Raw genomic sequence first — 15,257 nt, 5'->3', positions numbered from 1 at the left:
TCAAACCCACCAGCCACTCCTCGGAAGGAAGGTTGGGCAATCCTACTTCCGTAGTGATACTGCCTCGGAAACCCAAGGAGGGGTCGCTGTGAGTCAGGTTTGACTCGACGGCAAACAACAACAACAACATAAGCTTTACTGGTTTTTGTTTCTCCAGAGAACCCAGTCTAACACATGCTAGCTTAAATAAATGATGATACATCCATATAATGGGCAACTGTAACTTTCTTGAAAGAGAATGCATCAGAATTGTGTGTCAAAAGATAAAAAGTATGTGTATAGATAGAGAATATATCCGTAATATTTTCTTTAAACAATTCATAGAAGAGTAGCTAATAATTCCATTTGTATTTTAAAAGTATTTTTAGAAGGACCAAGTTTGCTGATCTAATAGAGTCTGATGGAACCCCTGAGACTGTGGCCCTTAGCTGCCCTTCAGGTCTGGAATTGAATCCCCACTCCTGTATCTTCCAACCAAACAAAAGACAGACATATGAGCTGAACATTTAAATTAGGTAGATACACTCCTTGGAAAAGAATAATCGTGGGAGAATAGAAGGACTGTGCATTAACAGGGAGACAGCTCAGGGGGCAAGAGTGCATGGAGGGAAGGACACAGGGAAGAGGTAACTATGGGGAGGAAGTGGGAGGGGAGCTGTAGTATTGTGGTAAATTGTAGTCAATGTCATGAGACAAAGTATGTGTGAACTGCTGTACGGAAAGTAAATTTGCTCTGTAAACTTTCACCCAAATCACAATTAAAAAAAAAAAAAAGTATTTGTAAGCAAGTGTGTGACCCTATTTGGATCCCAATTCAAACCAAAATTTTTTATTTTTCAAAGCAATCAAACAAATTTGAATACTGTCTAGATATTTGATATTCTGGAATCCTGGTTAGTTTATGGTATGATGATGATGTTAGACTATGTTTAAAATAGAGTCCTCACCTTTTAGAAGCACTTACTGAAATAGTTAAATATTAAATAATAGGACATCTGGGATTTTCTTGGAAATAATCCAGTGATGGGGAGAGGGGATAAAGTTGGCCCTGAGTTGATCATTGTTGAAGTAAAAGGGTGGTGGGTATATGAGCAGTTTACTAGATTATTCTACTTTTGTATATAAGTTTGAAATTCTCCATAATTTAAGAAAACCGTAAACTAAATTTTACATTGTTTATATACACTGTTTTGTGTCTATTATTTATATATACTATTTATATATACATAGAAAGTGTCTTAAATGATAAATACCAATGTTTTAATAGTAGTTACCTATTAAGACTGAGATGGGGGTGGAAGATACTTTTAACACCATACTATTTATTTGATTTTTATAATATATGTTATAATTTAAACATTTAAATATAAAGGTTTTTTTTTAAAATACCAAGATATATATAGATATGGATATATAACATGAGATATCTTTGAACCATTCTGCCCAATCCTGGATTGATTTTCAGCTGTAGGCATCAGGGGTGGGAAAGGATCTGCTTTGAAGATTTCTTGGAAATGAAAGTTAATGTTTCAATTTTTGATTTTATCAAAATATCCCCACGGCAAAAAAAAAAAAAAAAAAAACCTGTCAAAAAGGCCTTTACAAAATATTCATGTATCCAGCCTTGCCATAGCATTTTCTCTCTACATTAAATTTTTTCTTAACTCATTTTAGAGAGCCCAGACCTGCTATGAGAAGACCATGACCACAATGACTTTAGATTTTATTAGATGACCTGTAACTCATAATTTACTATTAATATTCCTCTTTTGTAGATGCTCTCCTCTAGCATGCAAAATAAATACACCTTGCTGATTTGGACATAGTAGTATTCTAGGCTAGAACAACCTACATTCCAAGGAATGCAGAAGTAGCATGTTTTAAAAAAGAATACCTTCACAGATCCAGTTACTAAGCCCCAAGCTTCATTGTTAGTATCTCCCTGCCCTCAGGATTTCCTGCTTTAACTCTCTTGACCCAGATGTTGGCAGATAGTAAAATTGCCAGAGAATGACCATCAGGAAAATTAAAGAACGGATAATTCCAACTTCCTTTAGCAGTTTATGTGAAAGGGACAAACATTAGTACATGCCGTGGTAGCTATGCCAGTCATACTAGGAGAAATTTTGTGTCTCATGGCAATCAAACCTGTATTATTGTTTTTCATGTCCTGATGAATAAATGTGATCACTCACTCAGAATGAGGAGTAAGTAGTGTGATAGTTAAGCTTATGTGTCAACTTGCCTGGGCCTGGTTGAGTGGCTGGGCAGCTGGATGTAGTATTCCCCATGATGAGACTGGTAATCAACTGCATGCTGCAATCTACTGTGAGCAGCTGAGTAGCTGTCTTAGGGAATGTGGTCTGCTTCCAGTATATAAGAAACAACTTTGAAGAAGGTCTCTAGCTTTTTGGCACACTTGAACCCTGCATGTACCCAAATCATTGCTCAGCAGCCTGCCGTGCCCTGCCAATCTTGGGATTTTTTTGGACTTGAATTAGTGACCTGCCATGTTGTTTGGTAATATTGGAACTGTGCCTTTGTACTTGTCAACCTTGTGTTTGTCAGCCTCAGCAGCCAGCAGCTGCCTGAGTGAAGAAAAGCCTCCAGCTTCAGTGAACCGGGAGCAAGAGGCAGTGCTGAAGCCCAAAGTTGAGGGGCTTTCACCTAGTCCCTAGAGCCTGACTCTTTGAACTCGGACTTATAGCCTCCAAAACTGTAAGAGAATAAACTCCTGTTTATTATAGTGGCTAAGGCACTTGACTGCTAACCAGAAAGCTGGTGGTTCAAACCCACCAGCCACTCCTCAGAAGGAAGATAGGGCAATCTATTCCCATAGTGATACTGCCTCGGAAACCCAAGGAGGGGCCCCTATGAGTCGGGTCCGACTCAACGGCATATAACAACAACAAGAGCAACATCCCATTTGTGGTGTGTTTTCTTCTAGAGCAGCATAAAGTAACCAAAACAAGTAGCAAATCTGCAAAAAATCACAATAACTTAACACAACAAAGATTTATTTCTCACCTGCATTGCATTCCAGTGCACATCATTAGGTCACCTCCTTCCATGTTATTCTGAAATCTCTAGGAGCTCAGAATCCTACATTGGATCCTCTGCAACTCGCCTGCAATCAAGGGGAACAATAACAAGTATGGAGAAAAGCACAGGGGTTTTGGGAGTCAAGCCTAGACATGATTTATTTTACTTCTGCCCATATATTATTTAGCCAGGATTTAGTCCCATAGCCTGTAAGGGAGGCTGGGAAATGTAGTTTTCCCAAATGCCTAGAAGAAAGTGAATTGGAGATCAGTGACCAAATTGCATTGTCTCTGTTATTTTAATAATTTTATTTCAGGCTAATAGACAAGGTATGCAAAAACAAATTACATCCAAATGTAGCTATGTATATGTAATAGATTTGTTGTTAGAGATTGCCAAGATGAAGCAACTTAAGTCAACTTGTCCTATAGGACAGCTCTTTGTCCCATCAGTGGAAAGGCTTTGTTGGAGAGTCTGCTCTCATTTATTAGTACCCAAAACCTAAAAATCGCCAACTTGCTACTACTGATGGTGCATTTTATGTGAGTTAGGAATTTAATTGTCTCTATACCTCTTTTTCAGGGTTTGAGTAAAAAAATTGGTGTATCATCCTCAATCCTTCAAGGTCTCTGGATCTCCTATAGCACGGAAGGCCTTTCCATGGCGTTAGCATCTTTACGAAATCTCTACACTCCAAATATAAAGGTAAGTGCATATAGATTCCAGGTGGGTTAAAATATGAACTGTATAAAATAAAATTTGAAGGACATTTAAGTGGCTGTTTAATTGATCTTTGTTTGCCTTAGACTATCTTCCATTAATTTTTATTGATAATTTAATATATTTTAAATTATTACATTTTATTCAGTGAATTGAAGACCAAACATATTATCCTTCTACCTTCTACAAACTGCTTCTGACTTAACAGTAACAGGCCCTGCTAGTTTAGGGAGTCAGTTGGTCCCAGCTAGCCCTTGTTTTACTAGGAGCCTTGCTGACCAAGAGTTCACTTTATAAAGACTACATTCAACACTACAGAATGTGTGGCACTTGCTCTAGTTACTGAGCAGTTTCTGTAAATGAGTCATATGACACCCTTTTCCAAGGACAAGATACTGAAAAAGGAACCAATGAAGATTGTAAAATAAAATTGTTACTAGCCTATATAAAGAACTAGATGGTGCCCGGCTACCACTGTCAACCACTTGGAGGGGGATCGGTGCAGGAGATCCTGGATAGAGTGGGAAAACAATGTGGAACAAAACTCAGAATCATAAAAAGACAGAACAGATGTGCTAGTCTGATAGAGCCTGGTGAGACCCTTGAAACTATGGTCCCTAGCTACCCTTCAGGTCTAGAATTGAACTCACTCCTGTGGCTTCCAGCCAAATAATAGGCATGTGGGCTGAAAATTTACATCACGTAGATACACTTCTTGGAACAATCAGTCATGGGAGAACAGAGGGCAGTGTTTTGCACAGGGAGACAGCTCGGGGAGCAGGAGTTCATGGGAGGGAAGAACACAGGGAAGAGGTAACTATGGGGAGGAACTGGGAAGAAACCTGTTACATTGTAGGAAATTTCAGTCAAGGTCATGAGACAAAATGTGTATGAACTGCTGTATGGAAAATGAATATGCTCAGTAAACTTTCACCCAAATCATATTTAAAAAATAATTAAATAAATACAATAATAAAATCATTACGATATGCTGCTAAGGGCTGATGCAGAGTTTCATTTCATATAATACAAGATAACTAAAAGGATGTGACTCATGTTTGAATTGATTCTTATTTCTATTTATTGACTTACTTCTAGGTCAGCCGATTGCTGATTTTGGGAGGTGCCAACATTAATTACCGGACTGAGGTTTTAAATAATGCTCCAATTCTATGTGTGCAGTCTCATCTTGGCTACACAGAAATGGTGGCCCTCCTGTTGGAGTTTGGAGCCAATGTGGATGCCTCTTCCGAAAGTGGCCTGACTCCTTTGGGGTATGCGGCAGCAGCAGGATACCTGAGTGTCGTCGTGCTGCTGTGCAAGAGGCGGGCCAAGGTAACGGATGCCCAGCTCTGCTGCTTCCCCTTCTGCTCTTTCTCTCAGGCAGGCTTTCTCATCTCCACTGTTACCGCATGAGCATAGGTAGAGTATATCAGATCCTCTTAGGGAATAGATCCAGGGGAGTACTGGCTCTGCATACATCCCAGTGTCTACACACTTCAAGTGCTGCTATTGCCAGTCCGCACTGCGTCTGGGCACTGAAAGTTCTGAAACCTTTGATAGACACTTAGGAAGCTGCATTAATCAGCAGCCAAAAAAAGACACTACTCAATCAAGAAATTCTCAGAAGAAACCCCTTTCTAACAAAGAGGAAAGAAAAGTCAGGCGGGGGTGAGGGGAGCAGGGCAGTCTGCAGTGGGAGGTCTGAACTGAATGGTTCCTGCAGACTCTAAGCCTTTCATGTATAGAGAAGAAAAGCTAGCCACGGAGATGAGAACAGAGACCAAACCCCTTCATCCTGTCCTCTGAGGACCACTACCATAGAGGCGTGGGAGTAAACAACTCTCCCTGTTTATACTCACACTGACCAAAGGCACCTAAAAGTGTGTCCATTAATATGTTTCAAATCTCTGAAAAAGCTTCCAAAATGGTACAAAAGACTTAATTTTAAAATATTAGTGAAAAGAAAAATGCTCATCTCACAAATGTAGGCCTCTGGGGAAATTACAGACTCATAGTATTTTTTTTCCTAAATTTTATTTATTTTTGTTGTTGAGAATGTACACAGCAAAATATACACCAGTTGGACTGTTTTCACATGTACAATTTAGTGACATTGATTACATTCTTTGAGTTGTTCACTCATTCTCACCCTTCATTTTCTAAGTTGTTCCTCACCCATTAACATAAACTCACTGCCCCTAAGGTTACTATTTAATCTTTCAAGTGACCCGATGGTATTTTGTTTCAGTCCTGAAAACAAACCAAGAATTTTGGTGGTTTTGCAGTGGAGTGTAAGTAATTTGTCAGACCTCATTCTCAAGTGTCCACTTCTTTTACCAGGAAAGAGTGTGGAACTCCTGAGACTCCTTTGGGACCTGGGACCTGGGACTCCCAGTGAAATCTCTGAACTTTAGATGTTTACTGTGACACACTGATGGTCCACCTGTAACATCCCATTCACTTGAATGACACCTAGAAACAGACTGATAACTGAACCTTATTACTATTGCTGTAAATTCATATTCTAATCTCAGCTAGTCTTTCCTGCTGCCTAGGCCTTACCCTCCCACCATCATTTTATTCAAAGCAAACAGAGGTAGCATGTTTTTAAAAAGACTACCTTTTCAAATCATTTCTACTCTTCTCCAGACCTTATCATACCACTGCTGCCCTCCTATCTTATGAAGATTGAGTGTGTCTCAATATGCCTCTATTTCAGTTTTATTAATCCTCACCTACACTCTCATTTATTTCTGTCTCAGAGAAGGAAGTGTTTACCTTCCTATCTAAAACTATTGCCTCCCCCAGTACTCTTAATCCCAATATGTTGCTCATTTTCTCACATTTTATGCCATTCTTTCCCTAAATTCACGCTACTTTGTTTTCTCTGTTTCTGCAAGGCTGTGAATGTCTTCCCTAACATTAAAAAGAAGGTTTACTTCCCTCTCACCTGCTAACTAGAAGTCACCACTCCATCTTTTCTCTTCCATGTCCACCAAACCTATCCTAAGAGTCACCCCTACTTGTTTCTTCTGCTTCCTTACTTCCCCTCAACCACTTGTAGTCTGGCTTCCATGAGAAGAGAGAGAACACCCAAGTCATTAAAATCATAGGTTTTGGAATCTAACACAGCTGGGTCAAATTCTGCATCCACACTTACTTTCATTCACTTACAAGTCATTTACCCTCAGTCTCAGTTTTTTCACTTATAAAAATGATTCATGGGGTTAATGTGAGGATTAAAAGAGATAAAGTCCTTTTTTTAAACTCATACAGTATCTAATAAATAGCCTACTTTAAAAAAAGAAAATCTCTTGGCATTCAACTGAAGCCACTCTCTCAAAAGTTTTACAACTGCCAGTCACCAAATTAAACCTGCTTTTGCTCATTCCTCACCCTTCTAAGCCTCTCCGTAGTGTTAGCAATATTGACCATGACACTTCTCAAAACTTCTAATATTGTCCTTGTTCTCCTACCTCCCTAGTTGCTCTTCTCTCTTCATTCTCTTAATAGGACCATTTGCTAAGATTTTCCCTCTGATCTTCTTCATCCCCATTCCCACTCCTGATACTTCAGCATTAAGATCATAGGCTTTAGAACAAACACAGCTGGGTCCTAGTTCTCCTTCTACCTGCAGTTTGTGTAACTCTTCACTCCAAATTGCCAACCCCTGAAAAGTTTTCTAAGCTCCAGTTCACATTCCTAACTGCCTCCTGGACAGTTCTGCCCAGATGCCTTGCGAGGACATTTACCTATTTAAAATCATTCATCATTTTTTCTCTGTAACTACCTTTCTTAAATCTACTAGTGTAGCCTCCATTTTTCACAAAATTACAGAACCCTTCCAAATCTATTTAGTAACCAACTCTTCTAAATTTTATCCTAAAAATAGCTTAAGCACCTATTCCTTTATCTCTGCCCCAACTACCACCACCCCCTTGAATTATTCTACACATCTTCCTGTGTAACAAACTCCTTTTTAGATTCTAATTTTATCTAACTCATTCCACACCATCACCTCACCTTTATTTAACTTTTTAATTTGAAATAATTTTAAACTTTTAAAAATGTTGTAAAAATACTGAAGAGGTCTAGAATTGAACCCACACCTGTGGCTTCCAGCCAAACAAAAGACAGGCATATGAGGTAACATTTACACTAGGTAGATACACTCCTCGGAGAGAACAATCATGGGAGAATAGAAGGGCTGTATATGCACAGGGACATAACTAGGGGGACAGGAGTACATGGAGGGAAGGACACAGGAAAGAGGTAACTATGGGGAGGAATTGGGGGGGAGCTGTTACATTGTGGTAAATTTTAGTCAATGTCATGAAACACAAAGTGTATGTGAACTGCTGTATGGAGAGTGAATTTGCTCTGTAAACTTTCACCCAAATCACAATAAAAGGAAAAAAAATTTTTTTTAAATACTGAAGAAAGTTTCTGTGTATCCTTCATTCAGCTTCCTCTAATGTTAATAACTTATATAATCATAATCCAGTTATCAAAACCAGGACATTAATATTGATATGATACTATACTATTCACTAATCTTAATTCAAATTTTTCCATTTGTGCTACTAGTGTCCTTTTTCCAGTCCAGGAGCCAATCCATTTAGTTGTTATCACTCCTTTGTTTCCTCTAAGCTTCGGCAATCCTCAGTCTTTTTTATAATCTTGACACTTTTGAAGAATACCAGCCAGTAATTTTGTAGAATTTGCCTCAGTTTTAGTTTGTCTGATATTTTCTCATGATTAGGTTGAGTTTATATATTTTTGGCAAGGATGTGACAGAAGTGACACCATGCCCTTCCTGGTGCTGTACGTCGGGAGGCACATGATGTTGCTAGGGCTCGTTAAAGGGGATGGTAACTTTAATCATCTGGTTAAGGTAGTGTCTTAAAAGTTTCTCAACTCAAAAGTTACTCTTTTTCCCCCTTGTAATTAAGTAGTATTATCTGGGGAGCTGCTTTGAGAATAGGCAGATATCTTCTTCTCATCATACTTTTGTCTGCTAATTTTAGGATCCCATCAGTGGTTCTCACCTGCAAAAAGCATTGCTATGATGTTTGCCTAATGAAGATTTTCTGTTTCATTCCTTCCTTATTAATTGGAATTGTATGTAAGGAAGCCTTTCCTCCTCTACCCCCCAATTTATTATTTGTTTATTTGTTTATTTGTATTGCTATGATTCATGGGTGTTTTATTTTATCCCATGGGCTACAATCTATTACTACTATTGTTTATTTAACCGCTCAACTTGCCCCAGATTTGGCCATTGGGAGCTTCTTCAAGTTGGTTCCAGTGTCCTTTCAACTTCTACTCATTGTTTTTTGAGCACTTCCTTACTTTCTGGCACCACAAGATGTTCCATATTCATCTTATACTGTTAACTGCTCCAGCCCTGTCATCAGCTATTTCTCCAAGAAGCGTGGTTTCTTTTCTTCATTGCCTGTTTTTAAAAGCACAATTCGGAACATGAAAACCCTCAGTGACTCTCTATTAGCTGATTAATATTTAGACCACTTAGCCTGGCATTCAAAAATAGCCATGATGTGGTTTCAGAAACCTACTCACCTCTGCAGTCTCTGCAGTACAGACCTACCCTTCATGTACCCACCCTTAGACCTCTGCAGTCCAGACTTACCCTCCATGTACCTACTCACCTCTGCAGTCCAGACTTACCCTCCATGTACCTACTCACCTCTGCAGTCCAGACTTACCCTCCATGTACCTACTCACCTCTGCAGTCCAGACCTACCCTTCATGTACCTACTCACCTCTGCAGTCCAGACTTACCCTTTATGTACCTACCCTTAAAAAGACCAGAATAAATTGATCACTTCCTGTCTCAACCAGTCGAGATGGACCCTTCCCTCTGACTCTGTTTCTCATTCTAGCTGGGAATTTTTTTTCCTCTGAAATTTTATTGCACATTTTACTTTGTTTATGACATTAATTATGATGACCTTTTTTGGATAGGTTTTTGTCATATTTGTACCATCTCCCCTACGGCGTTTGAAAGTTCTTGAGAGCAGAATCTGTATATTATGATCTCACTCACCTTTTTATTCTGTATGGTACTTTGCACACACTAAGCATTCAGTAAATATTTGTTACATGGATGGCTGAGTGGAACTGAAGTCAGTGGGAGACCCAGAAACAGAACTTAATTTTCAAGTGCTTTAACTGTATCAGACAGATAACCTACTCATCTGTTGAGACTGGAGGCGAGAGACTTTTCTGGTAGATTGATCTTAGTCAAACTCTTCTTTCAGCCTTAACTTGTAACCAGCACTAAAATTATAAAAACTGCTTATATTGGAGCTTAGCTTAGCATTAAGCTCCAAGTGCCTCTAGCCAGTTTGGCCAGATCTTTGACATTTCTGCCCTCCCATTGGAAGAGAAATGGCCTTTGCCACAGCGCCGTGGTCAAATGCATGATATATGATATGAGATATTTTACTTCAGAAAACCAAAAAATTGGACCTTCAAAATGTTTTTCTTCCCTCTCATGATTTCAAAGACACTTTTTGGTACCAGCACAGCTACAAAGTCTCTCAAATCTTGTTCTAAAAAGAGCTATTTGAGAACAGAGCTTGAGCTGGGGTTTTGTCTTTTCTTTTTCTTTTAATGTAAAAAAGCCTGGCCTTACGGTCAGGCTCCAGTTCTCTCCAGTGGGGAATCTAGGGGAGTTGTAGTTCATTGATTATGTAGCCAGATCTTCTGTGTAGAAAATGATCCTCTATATGTGTTCAGAGACTGGTTCAGGAAGTAGGAAAGGAGGAATCTGAGCAGTCCCAACATGTGTAGTGGGCTGTATAACTAGACTGGAGTACAGCCCTTTCTGCCACATGTCTTTGTTCATACATGTTTTTCTGTGTCCTCCCCTTAGGTGGATCACTTGGATAAGAACGGGCAATGTGCTTTGGTCCATGCTGCACTCCGAGGTCATCTGGAGGTTGTCAAGTTTTTGATTCAGTGTGACTGGACTATGGCCGGCCAGCAGCAAGGAGTGTTTAAGAAGAGTCAAGCCATCCAACAGGCCCTCATTGCTGCAGCTAGCATGGGTTACACTGAGGTAAGAAAGTAGGTGAGAGGGTGTAAGGTTTTTGGGTTTTTTTTTTTTTGGATTTTTTTCACAGTAGGCATTGAAGGGCCTAGGAAATCAGCATAGAAGGGTTATATTGCTACAGAATTGCCAGACAAATTAATACAAATTGGCTTTTTGATCACTGCTCTGAGGGATGGGGAAATTAGACTTCATAAAGCATTTGACTACTCAAATGCCTGGGCCTTAGAATTATGAGCATACAATGTGAGAATTGGAAAAGACTTTGGAAATTATCTCATTCAGTTCTTCCCCATGTTTCTATCCCATTTAAGAGATAATGGAGCCCTGGTGGTGCAGTGGTTAAAATACACAGATGCTAACCAAACCCCCCAGATACTCCATGGGAGGAAGATGTGTCATTGGGATTCCATAAAGATTTACAGCCTCGGAAACCCTATGGGGCAGTTCTATCCTGTCCTGTAAGGTCACTATGAGTCAGAATTAACACAGCAGATTTTATTTTTAAGAGATAAAGGCCATGGAGTTCAGAGGGATTAATAGTTGATTGTGGTCATATGGCTGGGTAGTGTAGAGTAGGAAGAATGCAGCACCTGGAATCTCAGAAGGACCAGGTTTGAGTACCAGCTTTCCTTCTCGTGAACTCTGGACCTTGGGCAATTTACCTAATTTCTTAGAGCCTTCATTTCCCATCAGTAAAGTGAAACTAATAAATTCTTTTGTATCGGATTTTATGAAAAGTCTTCGAAGACTGTAAAATACTATATAAATAGTATGTTTATTAATTTATTTATTAATGATAATAATAATGGCAGAATACATGGACTTGGTGGTATGGCTGTTGTTAGGTGCCATCACCCTTATACAAATTATATTCATCTTGTGTATGTTTCACCACAGTAAAGTACATATGCATGTGTGTCTGTGTGTGCATACATACACATGTATGTATATGTGTGTGTGTATATGTACGTATGTACATATGTATGTATATATGTATTCACTAAGCTGAAAGCTCCTTCAGCTTCAGCACTAATCTACCCCTGATTTGTAATGTACTCCAGTTTCCAGGGTGGGAAGAGATACACAATAGTGTACCATTGTATAATATTTCCACCATACAGACCCAGTAAATATTATTGATAGCCTCAAGCGCATAGATCATAGTAAAATGTAGTTAAATGAGTAGAAAGTCAGTGATGTTTGTGTGGTTTTTAGTCTTAGTTTTAATATAATTTATTGTTATTTAATGTTTAAATAATGGTTGTGTTTAACAGCTGGCCTGAAAAATTCCTGAAAGTTGAGCCAGCTCCCGTGGGCCTGTGCGAGCTGGCTGCGGTGCACCGCCGCATGGGATGCCGCGTGAAACGGCTGCCCTGTTGACTGGGGGAGTGTTAAGTAAACGGAACACTCTCTCACCAGTGGGAGGTTTTTAACTTTCTGTACACACAAATTTCCAGAAACAGAACCATCACTTTCCTTTGTTGCTAGCAGCTATTCTCCCCTCACTTTCCCTAGAACAGTTCTTGTACTTCTGAAAGAGAGAAAGAAGATAATCACTCTGTTTGGAAGAATTGCCAGCCGTCTGTTTTCTCCACATTTGGGGGAGGGGGGAGGAGGGTCTTTTTATGGAGAGGATGTGGGATTGGATTGCTTCTTTAACTTAAAACATGAGGAATGCAGAATTCTGTAGAATCACGTGCTGTGTAAGTGTACTTTGGTCAAGAGAAACATGTAAACTCCCTGAAAGGACAAGTGCTCAATATTAGCAGCTTTGGGTTTCTTTGCTAGGACAGTTAGTTCTGCTTCCTTTTGTGTATAAGAGATTTAGTGACACTTGGATGTCCAAGTATCTTCCAAATCTCACAAGCTAGTGTCAGCAGCATAATTTTCCATCTGATGTTTGAGCTGACACAACTTCTTGTTTCAGATTGTCTCCTACCTACTTGATCTTCCAGAAAAAGATGAGGAGGAAGTGGAGCGAGCACAGATCAACAGCTTTGACAGTCTCTGGGGAGAGACAGGTACTTCACGTGGACACAGTTGCTCTTCTCTCATGAGTGTGTTGTGTGTGTGTAGACTCTCTGTATCTTATACCCTTCTTTTTTCACTGGCATACTTTTGATAGTCACATGTATTATGGCTTTTATTTGGAGACCAGTGCATCCAAAGTAAAAAGGCAGTTGCCCTCTTACTTTTCGTCCCCCTTGGATTCTGCATACCATTAGTACCCAACTTTTCTTTCAAACAATATTTCACTTCACTCTTATTTCAAAAAGTTTTGGAAAGACTGAAAGTTTCCTTACAGTGTGCCACACCAGAATAGAAAATAATTATGGTCTTTCTCTTTTTTTTTTTAATTTGATACATGTAGCATTTGGGAATCATGAAAATAACTCTTCTCCTAAGAAAATGACTCTTTGCACTCACAGTTATAAACCAGGAGGTTAAATTTTTGTGCTGCCGTGTTAAAATGGTATCTGAAAGTATTAAACAAAGTAAAGTTGTTGTCTGGGTACAACATGAGGGTACCACTCTGTAACCCCAGCTCCACACAATTCTTCTTAGCCTGTAGAAAAGCAGTTTGCATATTACTTGGTACTTACGCACAAACAGAAGCATCTTCCCTGTGGCCTTTGGAAGAAAAGATTGTTGTCTTTCCTTCAAGTCTAAACTAGAGCATCTGGAGAAATGTTAGTAACCTTTAATGTGTTTTTATGAAACCAAGGCAATGAAAATTGTAGAGTCACCACAGATATGTGTCATACTTGCTTGGAGAAGTAGACCAGTATTGGCTGGCCAATTTAGAGAGAATATTTTATTAAACAAGAAGACTATGTGTTTTGGTTAGGGTCAGAATGTTATTAAAAATAAGAAAATACACTTGAACTTATTTAAAAGTTATAATGACCTGTTGAATTATGATGTGTTGCCCCATGGTTTTATGGCTTCTTTAACATCACATACAATGGTCCAAAGTTCAGGAATTTCCTTCTCAAACAATCCCTCCCTCTGTTAGAGCCAAAAGGAGCACATGCCAGGCAGCTGCAGCTGAAGAGCCCATGACCGATTAAAGGAAAATGTACAGCTGGAAACAGCTGCAGTCTCTGTGACTCCGTCCTGAGGGAAGCCAGAGACAGGCTGAGAAAAGGGGCTTGTTAGGACATGAGCAGTTCTAGGGTGTGCATATGTGACCTACAGCTGCAGAAGGTTCAACTTGATTTTACCTCTTCTGTCAACACAACTTTCCCCAACACAGTGTTGCCATACCTGCCAAGGTCACAGGCATGCAACTGCTGAAGAGGGCAGAAAAAAAAGGTAGTGGCCCAGGGGTGAGAATAGATAGAAATTATAAGAGTAACAGTGATGAAGATGAAACACATTACAGCACTCTTTGTTGTGAATAGTGCTGCAGTGAACATGGGTGTGCATAGATCTAGTCATGTCATGGCTCTTAGTTCTCTAGGATATATCCCAGGTGTGGGGTTGCTGGATCATGTGGTATTTCTATTTCCAGCTTTTTGAGGAAGCGCCATGTCATTTTCCATATTGGTTGTACCAGTTTATAGTCCCACCAGCAGCATATGAGAGTTCCAATCTCCCCACAACCTCACCAGCATTTCTTTTCTGTTTTTTGATTAGTGCCATCATTGCCAGTATGAGATGGTATCTCATTATCATTTTAATTTGCATAGCTCCAGTGACTAATGAACACAAGCATCCTATCATGTGTTTGTTAGCCACTTGGATGTCTTCTTTGTTGAAATATCTATTCATGTCTTTTGTCCATTTTTTAAATTAGATTGTCTTTTTGTTGTTGAGGTGTTGGAGTTTTCTATAAATTTTAGAGATTAGACCCTTGTCAGAAATGTCACTGCCAACAAATTTTTCTCAGCCTATGGCTTCTCTTTTTACTCTTCTGAAGAAGTCTTTTGATGAACATAAGTTTTTAATTTTTAGGAAGTCCTAGACATCTTCTGCTGTAGCTTATCTTCTGCTGTTTGTGCATTTTTAGATACCTTTGATAGTCTATTTATGATAATCTACTTATTTCTCTTTTTTGCCTTATTGCGGTAGCTAGGACTTTTAGTATGATATTGAATAAAAGTGGTGATAAAGGGCTTTCTTGTCTGGTTCTTTTTCTCGAGGGGAATGCTTTCAGTCTCTCTCTTTTGAGAATAATATTGGCTATTGGTTTGAGGGCAGTGAGTTTGGTTTGGTGTTTTTTATTGGTTTTGTGTATATGTCCTTAATTATATTGAGGAATTTCCCTTCTATTCCTATTTTGCTAGGGTTTTTTTTTTATTATTATTATTGTGATTTAGGTGAAAATTTACAGAGCAGATTCACTTTCCATACAGCAGTTCACATACACTTTGTCTCATGACATTGACCACAATTTACCACAATGCAACAG

The 15,257-nt window shown here is 39.1% G+C and overlaps 1 protein-coding gene across 1 annotated transcript in view; it reads left to right on the top strand.

The window, feature by feature from the left end:
- Positions 1–15,257, top strand: part of TANC2 (tetratricopeptide repeat, ankyrin repeat and coiled-coil containing 2) — a 413,117-nt gene that overhangs the window by 366,161 nt on the left and 31,699 nt on the right. The window contains exons 14-17 of the mRNA XM_042783546.1: positions 3,625–3,747; positions 4,861–5,097; positions 10,664–10,849; positions 12,771–12,864. Coding sequence (XP_042639480.1) covers positions 3,625–3,747; positions 4,861–5,097; positions 10,664–10,849; positions 12,771–12,864 — 640 coding nt within the window. The remainder of the gene's footprint in view (positions 1–3,624; positions 3,748–4,860; positions 5,098–10,663; positions 10,850–12,770; positions 12,865–15,257) is intronic.

The sequence above is a fragment of the Orycteropus afer genome, unplaced genomic scaffold (assembly GCF_000298275.1).
Source record: "Orycteropus afer afer isolate SDZICR_OR568_19922 unplaced genomic scaffold, OryAfe1.0 scaffold00018, whole genome shotgun sequence".
NCBI classification, from domain to species: domain Eukaryota; kingdom Metazoa; phylum Chordata; class Mammalia; order Tubulidentata; family Orycteropodidae; genus Orycteropus; species Orycteropus afer.
The sequence above is the reverse complement of the archived record's forward strand: the minus strand, read 5'-3'. Positions and strand labels throughout refer to the sequence as shown.